Source organism: Fukomys damarensis, unplaced genomic scaffold, assembly GCF_012274545.1.
Source record: "Fukomys damarensis isolate Sample0158 unplaced genomic scaffold, DMR_v1.0_HiC HiC_scaffold_2, whole genome shotgun sequence".
In the NCBI taxonomy this organism is placed as follows: Eukaryota; Metazoa; Chordata; class Mammalia; order Rodentia; family Bathyergidae; genus Fukomys; species Fukomys damarensis.
Window position 1 is genome coordinate 478,791 of NW_022900914.1, and position 12,368 is coordinate 491,158.

General features: G+C 36.4%; 1 protein-coding gene across 2 annotated transcripts in view; it reads right to left on the reverse strand.

Annotated features, from left to right (window-relative positions):
* Smc6 (structural maintenance of chromosomes 6) overlaps positions 1-12,368 on the reverse strand; it is a 69,940-nt gene that overhangs the window by 30,488 nt on the left and 27,084 nt on the right. For both annotated transcript variants that reach the window (XM_010607457.3, XM_019205039.2), the window contains 7 exons: positions 12,196-12,294; positions 9,617-9,763; positions 9,310-9,398; positions 9,024-9,188; positions 8,484-8,662; positions 7,238-7,442; positions 292-406 (listed from right to left, as the gene is read on the reverse strand). In XM_010607457.3, the coding sequence (XP_010605759.1) occupies positions 292-406; positions 7,238-7,442; positions 8,484-8,662; positions 9,024-9,188; positions 9,310-9,398; positions 9,617-9,763; positions 12,196-12,294 (999 nt within the window). The remainder of the gene's footprint in view (positions 1-291; positions 407-7,237; positions 7,443-8,483; positions 8,663-9,023; positions 9,189-9,309; positions 9,399-9,616; positions 9,764-12,195; positions 12,295-12,368) is intronic.

A 12,368-nucleotide genomic window follows, 5' to 3' on the forward strand; every position in this document is an offset into this window, starting at 1 on the left:
ACTCTGTCTCAAAAATAAATAAATAAATAAATAATTTAATTTATACCACTATAGCAATATGCAATGAAAAAATAAAATCCATGTATGCAACTATTTTACAAAGAGTAGCTCAAAGTTGTAAAACCCCTGGGATAGAAAACACAAATCAACCAGCTCTATATTATCCTATAGATTTTTCTATAAAGTAAACTACAATGGTTTTATCAGTAACTTTATGCTGAAAAAGGAACAGGAATTTATAAAACCATCTTGTTTTTAAAATTTTAAAATAACCTAAGCGTTTAGTTTCACCTTGATTAGTAGCACAGTCTCTATGTTTCTCATGTCAATCAGGCTATTTGCAACAACTGCATTGTCTATTTCTAATGCTGTCAGAACTGTTGGAAACTCTGGATGATGAACAGCTCTAGGAAACAAAAAGAAGGCTTAACTTACCAAACTTTAATTTTAAAGATATATAAATATATAAAGAAAAGTTGTTTGTATATACTTTAGTGGATAAGTAGATTATAAGACAATATAAAGTATCCAATAGCATTTAAAATGTGTAATAGGTTTATTTATAATTTGAAGCTATAATTTCCTAAATCTCATACTGCAGTCATAAACATAAAAGTCAAATAAAAATAAAACATACTTTAAATAGCTGAACAATTATCTCACTGATATGAGACAATAAAAACCTAAGTAAAGTTTATTATCAACAGAGTGTTGTCTTCTCTATTTTTCGACTGATTGCTTTTTTTTTTTTGGTACCGGGAATTGAATGCAGGACCTTGCACTTATAAGGCAGATGGCTGAACCACTGAGCTAAATCACCAGTCCTTATAATCAACAGAGAAAGCGAGAAAAGATATCATTGATTGAAATTTGGGCTCCTTAAAGAGAGATTCAATCTTTCTTTCTTTATAAGTAAATCTTTCAATTAAAGAGTTAAACAAATCAGGGATTTAGCTCAGTGGTTCTGGTGCCTGCCTTGCAAGTGCAAAGACCCAAGTTTGATCCCCAGTATAAAAAAAAAAAAACAACCCTGACCCCCAAAAAGTTAAACACTCATTATTAAAAGCACTATCCAAAACTGGATTTGCTGGCCTTAGGATGTAGCTCATCAGCACAGCATCTGCCTAGCAAGCACGAGGTCCTGAGTTTGATTCCTGGCACCAAAAATAAATAAGTAAATAAATAGACAGATAAAATAAAAATAAATAAAATAAACAAAACAAAATAAAAATGGATGTGCTAAGAACAGTAGGTACAGGAGAAACAAATGCATGAGAAGTAACAGAGGTAGCATTCTTAGTGCTTTCTTAGTTCTAGGATTTCAAAACAAGGAAAATACCTTTGTATATTGTATATGTACTAAACTTATTCATGTATTAATTCAACAAGTATTTACAGAGTACCTATTATGTGCTAAGTGCTGTTTCAGAGAACAGAAAGCCATAAAGAAAACAATTGTAGCACTATCCTCACAGAACTTATATTTTATTAAAAGAAAAAGGCAAAAGTAGGATATATCACTTTTTCACACAAAAAAGTGTTAAATCTCATTAATGTGACACTGGGCAGACTAAGGAGATGGGAGATTCTGGGGGAAGAGCAACGGCAAAGGCCCTAAAAGGACACGAGTGAAACCAGCCAGCCAGGTGCTGGGGTGGACTGAGCAGTGAGGGCAATGCTTGTATAGAAGCACAGCAGAGAATGTGGGAAGACAGTTAGGGGTCACAGGCAGGCCCACAACAGGGAGTCCTGAGGAAGTCCCGGGTGCTTTCTATGGAGTGGTGACAGGACCCACCTGGATGCTGCTGCCTATACAAAGACTGTGGTTGTGGTGATCCAGAAGCAGGAAAATCAGCCTATCAATTATACTATTCAAGTGAAACAAGAAGGCTCAAGCCAGAATGAAAGCCACAGATGTCAGATCCTGGAGATATTTTTAGAATACGCCAACAAGGATGTGGAGTCAAGTAGACTGATGTGAAAGACAGAAAGAAATACAGAGGTAGGCTTTAGGGTGGAAACTGGGAGGTTAGCTTCTATGCCCATTAGACATTTAAGTAGAAAATGGAGTATATGTGAAAGACAGAAAGAAATACAGAGGTAGGCTTTAGGGTGGAAACTGGGAGGTTAGCTTCTACATTTGTTAAATTTAGAATGCCCATTAGACATTTAAGTAGAAAATGGAGTGTATTATATTCTAGAGCTCAAAAGGAGTCAAACAAGTAGTGATGTACCTCGGTAATCACAAGTATATGATCTGTATTTAAAGGCATGAAACTGGGGAGTTCACCTAAGTAAACACTAAGCAGAGGTCAGGAGCACTGCTACAGTCAGAGGGGAAGAGGAAGAAGAAAAAGGCACAAAGAAAACTCCTGGGGAATAGGTAGACCAGAAGAATGTAGTCCCAGGAGCCAGTGCAAACATATCAGGAAGAATAAAATCATCAGCAGGGTCAAATATTTAGGTTAGCTAAATTCAGTGAGTAGTAAGGACTATTAAATGAGGCAGTGTGGGGACTGCTGTTACCTTGCCAAGTGCAATTTTGGTATGTGATGAAAAGTCAAGACTGGAATAGGCTCAAGAAAAGAGGGAAAGAGAAATTGGGAGACACAGACAACTTTTTTGAGGAGTTCTGCTACAAGATGAAACACAGAAATGAGAGTAAGAGCTAAATGGCCTCCTAGGATACAGTCCAAGTGAAAGTAAAAACAAGAGTAGAAAAGATCAAGGAACAGTGTCAGAGAAACAAAACAGGGAGCAGGCAGATAAAACAAATAGAATAGAAAGGTAGGGGCGGAGGTAGAAGGTTCCAGTGACATCTGAGCAGGCACATGCCATCATTACACAGAGCTGCTTGCTCCCAAGCATGAAGACATGGCCATACCTTCTTGCTGTCTTTGGGACTGACTTCATACTGGGTTACACTACAATGAAATTAACATAATTAATTATAAGTTAAGAGATGCTACAAAATCAGTCTAGAAATAGTCAAAGAATTTTAGCAATGAGGTATCAGTGGCAAGGAGATGATAATATGATGTAGGTTCACCAAAACAAATAGCCTAAAGAAAACACAGGGGCAAAGGAAAACTGCATAAAAAAATCTGGGGAAAAAGAAGCTTCACTGGTAAGAGGAGTTTGAGAAAAAAAATTATTTTATGACACTAATTGACTTTTTAAAAAATCACTTAAAACATTTGTCATTTCTAAAAGCCAAAGAGAAGGAAAAAGGACAAAAGTGAATTTAAGCAGAGGATAAAAAAAAAAAAATACTTAAAATTTAACACCTTTTTCAAAGGCTCCAAATATAAGAATAAAGAAGAGATAAAGTGAGAAGTGACCCAGAACAGGGCTGTGGGGAGCACTATAACAAAAGGAGTAAACAATGAAAAAAGCCCACAAAATAGGCAGAGAAACACGGCAAGTGTAGGAGAAAATGATATTATAAAAACAAAAAGAACAAGGTTTTAAAGTGTATTTGATAGTTAGTATCTAATGCTTTAGAGAAAGTAAGCATACATACACATTCCAGGACAACAGAAAGTGGGCCAAGAAATGAATGCACAGGACCCCTTCCAAGAGTTTGGCCTCGCCCAAGGTGGAAAGAAGTCAATGGAATAGGAAAGTCTGAGGCTCAGGAGAGACTTAAAATGCTTCATGATCAGGCAAGAAATGTAGTATGTAAATGTAGGCAAGTATGTAATTCACGGTGATACAGAGAGCTTTTGTAAATAATCTAAAAACCTACAAAACATTAGGAAAATGTAAAATGACTTCTGCTGTCTCTAACAGCAATCTGCTTTGTTTAATTCAAAATTAACAGATGCTGGAGGCATTGACCAAGAAGCGAGAGACATCTGGCCTCATCCCTAACCTTGAACACCCCCTTCCTATGTACTAGAATAGATAGATGAATCTTGTGGTAAACTCCCTAATTACAAGGAATTGTTATGTCTGAGTTAAAGTTAACTGTCTTGTTGCTATAATTTGTAAACAGGTCATGTGAACTGAGGAAATGAAATGCAGCAACCCGAATGAGATCATAACTGTAAAATCTACAAAAGAGGAAGCTACAACCCAATAGGAGGTCGATCACTTGCATTGCCTTTTTTAATGTGACAGACCCTTTGCTGGCAAAATAAACTTTTTCTCATTTTACTTCCATTCAGCTCGTCTCTGTGCATGTCACTTGACAATTCCAACAATGGGACAAACAGGATAGCCTTCGAAAGGACACTTTCTTCCTGAGAAGGCAAGAGTGCAGAGTGGGAACACAAGGTAAGCAGTCCCACTGACTGTAGTTCCAAAGGGAGGAAATGGCCATCTAGCAGAAAAGGAGACTACATTTCCTGTCTCCCCGAAGCTATTTCTAGGAATCTCTGCTGAGGTTATCTAGTGTAACTAAATGAAGGAAAACAGTCCTATCCATCCACACTAACACAGTGCTACCTCCATGCTTGTTAACTGGTTCGGGGAGGTACAATGAGTAAGAAAACAAACACACCAAACCAACCACTAGTACTCAATGTGTCAAAATGTGTTGAAACTTTTTAAAGCAGTCAAGAACCAAACTATGACTGTAGTATTTCACTGTTATTTACATTAAAATAGCATGTCCAATTTTTAAATTTAGCATTTTAACCACAATTTAGTTCACACACACACACACACATGCACACACACACAAAAAGCACCTCTTCAAAATATGTAATGCAACTAAAATTCACCGAACATGCAAGATTCTTGTCTGTAACCTGTAAGCAGGTAAAATGCTTAGAATCTTAACTTCTATTACTCCAACAACCGTGTGCTTCAGTGATACTCTTGAAGCCAAAACATGCATTTTGCCATCATCTGAACCTGCACCTGTTCCTGAAGGTCTTTAAATTTTTCAGTCTTACCATAACTCCCTATCCTCCAAAGATGCACTCTTTCAACTACTCTCTCAACAGCATCTTCAACTGTTCCCCTCCACTCCTCATGTCATACCCTCTCTGCTCTCTAAACTTCTACTGCAGTACTAATCCAACTGACACCTATGGGTAACCTACATGGTCAGTAAACTGTCTCACAGCCTCTACACATTTCTGTATGCTAAGCTGGCTTTGAATCAGCTTCCTCCCTGGTTCCTGGCATTACATAAGAGTAATTCCCACACCTCCTGCTCGACTCCTAAGCCCCTCATTCTCAGCATTTGAACTCACATACGTCCACCATAATGGACACTGTACCACACAAACTCAGTTCACCTCTGCACCCTTCACAGGCGATCACATTAGTTACACTGCTAAGGGACCGGCAATCACATAGGCTGCTGCTGTAGTTTAGATCTAGATGTGCCCCCCCAAGAGCCTCGTGTGCCCACAGGCAAGACTTTCAGAAAGTCATGGACTGTGGGGCCCAGTAGCTGATTTGCTGTTGGAGGCAGGGACTGGCTGGAGAGGCAGGTCCCTGGGGGTGAGACAGATCAAATTCTTATGCAGAAAGAGAAAACATTTTACCCCTAATGTGCAAATACTTATCTCTAGCCTAAAAGCTTAAAAAAAAAAAAAAAAAAAATCAACCTTCCAAAACAGGATTTCATTCAATTTTGATTAATCTATTTTTTGTTCCTTCTACTTCTGCTAAATCAATTGATGGTATACTCATTAGCTACTCTAATCAGAAACCAGGAGGACACACTTGATTCTTCCTTCTATTACATTCAATTAGTAAGTTTTATTAAGGCCCTAAATACCTTTTAATTGATTCCTTATCAAAATTGCAAATGATGCTTTTTATACAGTAACTCAGAATGTCATTCCTCCATGCATTTTTCACAAAGAATTTTACTTACCCAACTTATGGCTTCTCATCAACTACCTACCACAAAGGTAATCTAGAAAATACAGTGAATTATTAAGATACACTGCCAAAAACAGTGGGATGTGTTCAAAGCAAGGGGCATTTGCGGGGGGAGCACTAATGGCAAGGTGTTGTTTAAACATTCATCTTGGCCGGGGATTTAGCTCAGTGGTTCGGTGACCTGCCTTGCAAGCGCAAGGACCCGAGTTCAACCCCCAGTACCAAAAAATAAATAAATAAAATAAACATTCATCTTATTTTCTGCTCTCCTGGTTGATCAAATGTCTACAGCAATTTCTGTCATTTGTCCTCATCCACTTTATTCACCTGTGTGATTCCGTTTAAAATGTCTATGAAGGGAAACTGTGTGACTCGATTCAGGACATCAAGGCCTCCTGGCACAACAGCACAACTAAAGGTGTTCATGAAGGAGGACTCCAGAACGGCTTCAACGCATGGCAACAACAATGGCTAAGTGCACTCAAAGTTGGAATTTTTCCAAGGAAATTAACAATAGCTCATCTTTCACTGTAGTACATTTTAAAATTTAAACAATCAACCTTGTTTTCCATCACACTTCATGAATTAGCAACTCCCTCATCTGAACCACACCTGCATCTTACAATGTAATTCAGCAACGCCACAAAGAAGTTTTAAAAAGACAGTGTTTGCACACAAATTTACTCAAAGACAAAGGACCAAGCTCTCGATTTAAATTTTCCTTAAAAAAGCAAAACTAGGATTCATTGTAAAACTCTGGAAATAGAAATTTTACAATGTGATCTAGGAATAGATAAAGTTTATTTTTTTGAGAACACCTTGCTATGTTTGCACAGACTGGGCTTGAACCCTGGACTCAAAATCCCTCTGTCTCCTGAGCGGCTGGGACAACTGGCATGCACCAATGTCTGTGGCTCCCAAACATCAATTTCAAAAGTAGTGTTCGGCCAGCAGTTACCCAAGAAATCAGTTTGGAGATTGAGCCCTTGGGAAAGTTTGTTAGGGTCATCTTAGATAAAGCTCTCTGGATTCTGTGAAAATATTTTGAGAATTTAACTGTAGGTAATAAATGCCAATGTTCTTCCTTAGGACCTCAAACTCCATTTAGCTAGGCCTGTATCATTTCCTTTTTCAGTATAATTTCTATTCTTCAGTGTATCTGGTTCATTGAATTACCTTCCCACAACAGAACTTATGTTAAAAACCTCAAAGTTCTTAAATAAGGACCTCTTTTCTACAATTCTCCAATGCCTAGAATTAATGCTCAGACTAAAAACAAAGTGGCTTAATGAAACTTTACAGTACTAAAGCTATAGTAAACATGAAGTCTTTTAATTCTTTCCAACCTTACATGTGATTAAGCAAACCAGAAACAGAATTTTAATTTGATTACCTGCGTCTTACATCATATATCTCACTCTGAAATTCAGAAACTATTATCTGTGGCCGTGAGGTCCCAGGTGAATAAAATCTTTTCATTAATGCCTGAAGTACTCTTTCATCAGCATGATTATGGCAGCAATAGGCTTGCAGAAGTCCTTTCAAGCAAGATTCAATAGCCAAGGCAAGCTCAGGGTCCCGAAGGTGAATGCAAGCTCCTGAAAATGACAAAAAATATGAAGAAGGGCTCTGGTTACTTGGAAATATTAACATATTCCTTTTCATAACAGTAGTTCATAAGCAACAATATTTTTGAGTTAAGTATCTTAAATGATGTTACAGATCTTAATTTTCACTGAGTTAGAAGTCCCCACTTATCCCCTAAAAACACATGGGAAAACAGCCATAAAACACTGTGAAAAAAAATTGTTCCATTCTAACATATGTAGCTTTGCTATGTAAGTTTTATGCCATTCAAGCTTTTCATTAATGTTTTGAAATCAATTCAAAAGACTACTATTTTCTAGAAAACCAATTTGATTTTAGATTTCAAGATGGAGGAAAAACTTCATTCACTAAAATGGATCCCAGTGTATAGGTACCTATCTTTTAACAGTGCCAACAGCTTGAAACACCAGTGGTTCAGAGCCAACTGGCAATAAGACACATCGATTGTGGCCCCATTGTAAATGTGTTAAATGAAGATACTGCCATCATTAAATACAGTTTAGTAATAAAAGGTATTGATAGCAACATTACCTAATGATGTACAGAATTAGAGATAAATCCCCAGGAGAATTTGACTAAAAACTTAAAAAAAAAAAAATCTCATGTATGTATGAACATAGTCACAGATTTTACAAGTGAAAGATCACTTGGAAATCATGTTGCCCAGTCAAAATAAAATCCAAGAATTAATCACTTTATAAAGGCTACATAAGATTCAGATTCAGATGAATATTGTTTTTGATGCCATTTAATTAGATGATTAATTATATTCAAGTTAATTTATCCATTTATTCATTTGGGAGACAAATAAGAACCAAATGATTTAACTCCATAATTACTTTCCCTTTGGGTGTTCTGTGCTTCATAAGTCCAAAGGAAAACTTCAAAGTTTAAAGTGATTTTATTAGTTTCTTAAAATATTTACAATTAAAGATTACATTTATTACTGTAACTAGATTCAGTAAACCCTTTCCCGAAAATAAAATTTATTCCTATCATTTACTACACCCTCACTACACCATGACAAATACCTAAAGGGCCTACAGGCTTATGGGTAAAATATCCCCGCTGGTAAGCATCATCTATTGCTTCCAGAAGTGCTGGAACATGAGGACCGAATCGTTTTAGTCGATCAGTTTTACTATCTTTTAATTCTTTCAGTTGTCTCTGATTATAGTTCAGTGCATGCTTCACATCTAATTCTTCTTTCCTAAAAAACAAAAGTAGAATAGGTGATAGTTACGTAGAAATATTCATTAGTATACCCTAATACCTGCATACCAAAAAATGATCCACCTAGTATAAAAACTAAAACCAGAATCTTTATCTGAAAATATTATGTTATCAGACAAAAATAAGCCAGTAGTCCTCTAACCTAAGTATCAAAATAGTGAATGGGGAACCCCAGAAATTGCCCAAACACAAGCATAAGGAAAGTATTGAAAATGATTTTAAAAGATCCCTTACTTGTAGAAGAAACAAAAACCCACACTTTCTTTTCACATACAAAGCAAAACTATATGCAAATTCAAGTAGTAATTGAAAAACATCTACAGAATGCTACAACTTACCTAATCCGGGCATACTCTTCTCTGCCCTTTTCAATGGCCTGCTGAAATTGCTCCATCTCTTGATTAACTGAATTTTCTTGGTCCTGAAAGGCTTTTAATCTCTCTTTTAACCAACATATCTTTTTTTGCCTTTCCAACCGTTCCGTTTCCAAAAACTGATCAGCACTAACAGTAACATAGAATTTTAAAATGTTAAATTTTAAAAGCTAACATTTTAAAAGCATAAACCAGTATATTCCATTTACTAGATTCCTTTACTACAAAAGAAAATTGCAAAGTACCCTACCTTTTTTTAAGTTCCTCAATTCTTTTACAAAGCTGCTCATCATCCTTCTTTAATGCTTTATATTCATTTAGGGAACGGTTATATAAAACCTAACAAAAATTAGATATAACTTGAGTAAAATGAAAAAAGTTATTCCATTCTAACCCACTTTTACAAATTTTCAAATCTGAGTATGAGTATGACCCCTTAGAATAATTACATGTTTTTAAATTGGGTAAGCAAGAATTCAACCCCGGTATAAAACCACTACTGCAACTGTACAAATTCGCTCTGCAGGTTTTAGTCCTCCGGTTTGCAGTCCTCTCACCTCAGCTTCATTATAGTCCCTTTTCTTCGCAGTGACATCTGCTTTTAACGTCATACATTCTGGTGCCCGTGCATTTGTCTCTTGGCTAATCTTTTCCAGTTTATCCTGAATATCCTTGTATTTTTTTTCTGCTTCATTAAGTTTGACCTTTAAGAAATTAAGATCATTTGACTATATTTTATTTTTCTCCAATAAGGAGAAACAAAATTTAAATTATATAGTCCATATGCCAATAATTAAACATAAGATATTATATAAGTAAGCATAACTAAAAATAGTATAAAGTATAATTTCATTTTCATCTAAGATTATCCCACAAATGTGCTAATCCTCTGGGGATACAAAAATATAACAACTGTATTCAAATAAGATAATTAAAGGGAGACAGTTTAGTACAGAAACAGATGAAGTGACGAAGTTTGTAGACAACACTGCATCAGGAGTGTCTGTTATCTGTGTAAGCATCAACAGGTAGGATAACAGTAGCAGGCAGACAAGATGGTGGGGGAGAAGGCACTGCATTCCAGAGTGAACATTTTAAAAGTAGTGTAAAACAATTGTGTTAGGTCACTCTGGAAACTCTCAGAAGCCAAGGTGGGAGAAAAACACTACAAGAAAAGATTTCAGTACAAAGTTAATACAGTACTATATAACAAAAATCTTAAGGGATCAGAACAAGATACTGACAAATAAGCAAGGTTAGAAAAGTCAAAAATGAGAACTGTTTAGAGAGGAGGTCAGCAAATGTCTTCCATAAAGAGCCAGACAGTATAAACTTCAAGTGCTGCGATCCATACAGTCTTTGTCACAATGACTGAACCCTTCAATTCTTAACATGAAAGCACCCAAGGACAACATACTGAAAAATCATTTTTTAAATAAAAATCAAAGTTAGATCCAGATGTTACACAAATTAAACATAAAGCATGATACAATCACATTTTGTTTTAAATTAGGTTAAGAAAAGTTTAAAATCAGGTTTAAACACTGTATCTTCAGAAACCTTAATAGCCATTCTACAAGGAATAACAAAGTGTATACTTTGTGACAGGCTTCTCATAAGAAATGGTAAGAAGAATTTACCCACGAGTAAGATAGTCCCGATCCTCCAGGAATCTGCAATTTATTACACAGTGTTCAAATGCTTACATGGGGCAAAGACCCACAGAACTAAACATCACCTTCTGAAAAGAGGTAATAAGTATCTATCAGTCAGTGGGGTTCAATTTCCATACGGGGAACTATCTAAGAACGAAAGTACTTAGGGCTTATATTACAACAAACTGAGAAGGGAAAAAAAATATTGGCAAAGTTTTCAGAATATTCTCACAGAAATAAAATCTCAGGCAAGAAGAGAGAAGGACTTGACTTCCATTTATTATCTGAAGAGGGAATAAGAAATTCAGGCAAAAGACTACTAAGTAAACGTACTGCTTTCACCATTTCTATACATTTTACATATTTATTATTACCTTTGAAGGATTACTACCATAACCTTTAAAAGGAAAAAGATATACCTGCTTATCTTGAAAGAAGACGGGAAAACACAAGGAAGGGAGGATTATATCCTACACCATAATCAAGTTTGGGGGCCAGAAGCTCTTAGCAAAGCAGAGCAAAGTACTAGTAGGAGTTAAGGCATGCACACTGACACACACAGTACTCAGGGAGGGACATCTGTAAAGAAAAGGTAGGAGGTCTACTTTCAGAGTGACAGCATGAGGTGCTCCACTGCGGGGGCTGCACAACCTTTTCAATGGCCTTAAACACATCCAATTACATACTTTAAATGCTATGAAAGTGTTCTAGAAAAGAAAGAAAAGGCAAGCACAAAGAGTGGTCATGCTGAGGGTCAGGGATTTAGCTCAGCGGTACCACCGTTCGCCTCACAAGCTCAAGGTCCTGAGTTTGATCCCTGGTACCAAAAAAAAAAAAAAAAGGGAAAAAAAATCAACTAAGAGTGGACATGTTGAATGGGAGCACTGTTTATGTGAAAACTCCACAGAATGACTGCCTTCATTTATCACTAACCTTACAGCCATGTGGAGGACTTATGTGACTTTCTTGGATTTTGCAGTACTTTTAAAACTTCAGGTTAAAATTAATCTTAACAATCCTAACAAGTCATCCAACACATGTTCCATCTATATGAAATTCTCTCACAGATTCTGGGTTCTAGGACTAAAACTCGGCCCCTCAACTTTCATGCGCGATCTCTGAGCACCGCTTTCAGCTCTGAATTTTTAACCTTCCAAACACCTAGCTTTAACGCTCTTCTGTTCTTCCAGCACGTCTCGCTCTTTCTCAGGTCTTTGTATCAACTCTTAACATTCCAGTATCTGCAGTCAGTAACAAAGTACAAGAAATCTGCAGCCCTTGCCCCAGTCTTAATCAATCACAGTCACACCCAGTACCTTTTTCAAAAGACAGCTGCCACAATGGTTCTGGCAGGAAGTATAGGTCTGCTTCAACTAAGTAGTACAAATACAGATACAATTTCAAGCTCTCACTGCCAGTTTTATAAGTCGTAAAGTCTAAAATGAGCAATTTCACCTACTATATCTATATAAAGAAACTACCTGCTGCTCTTCCATTTTCCTGTCAAGTCTAGCAGCACGATCCTCTCCAATTTCGATATTATCTCGGATAGCATTCAACTGTTTTTCAATTTCATTGACCTTAAAAGAAATTATACAGCAAACCATTAAGACTAATAATTACCAAATACATTCTTTATATTACAAATGTATGT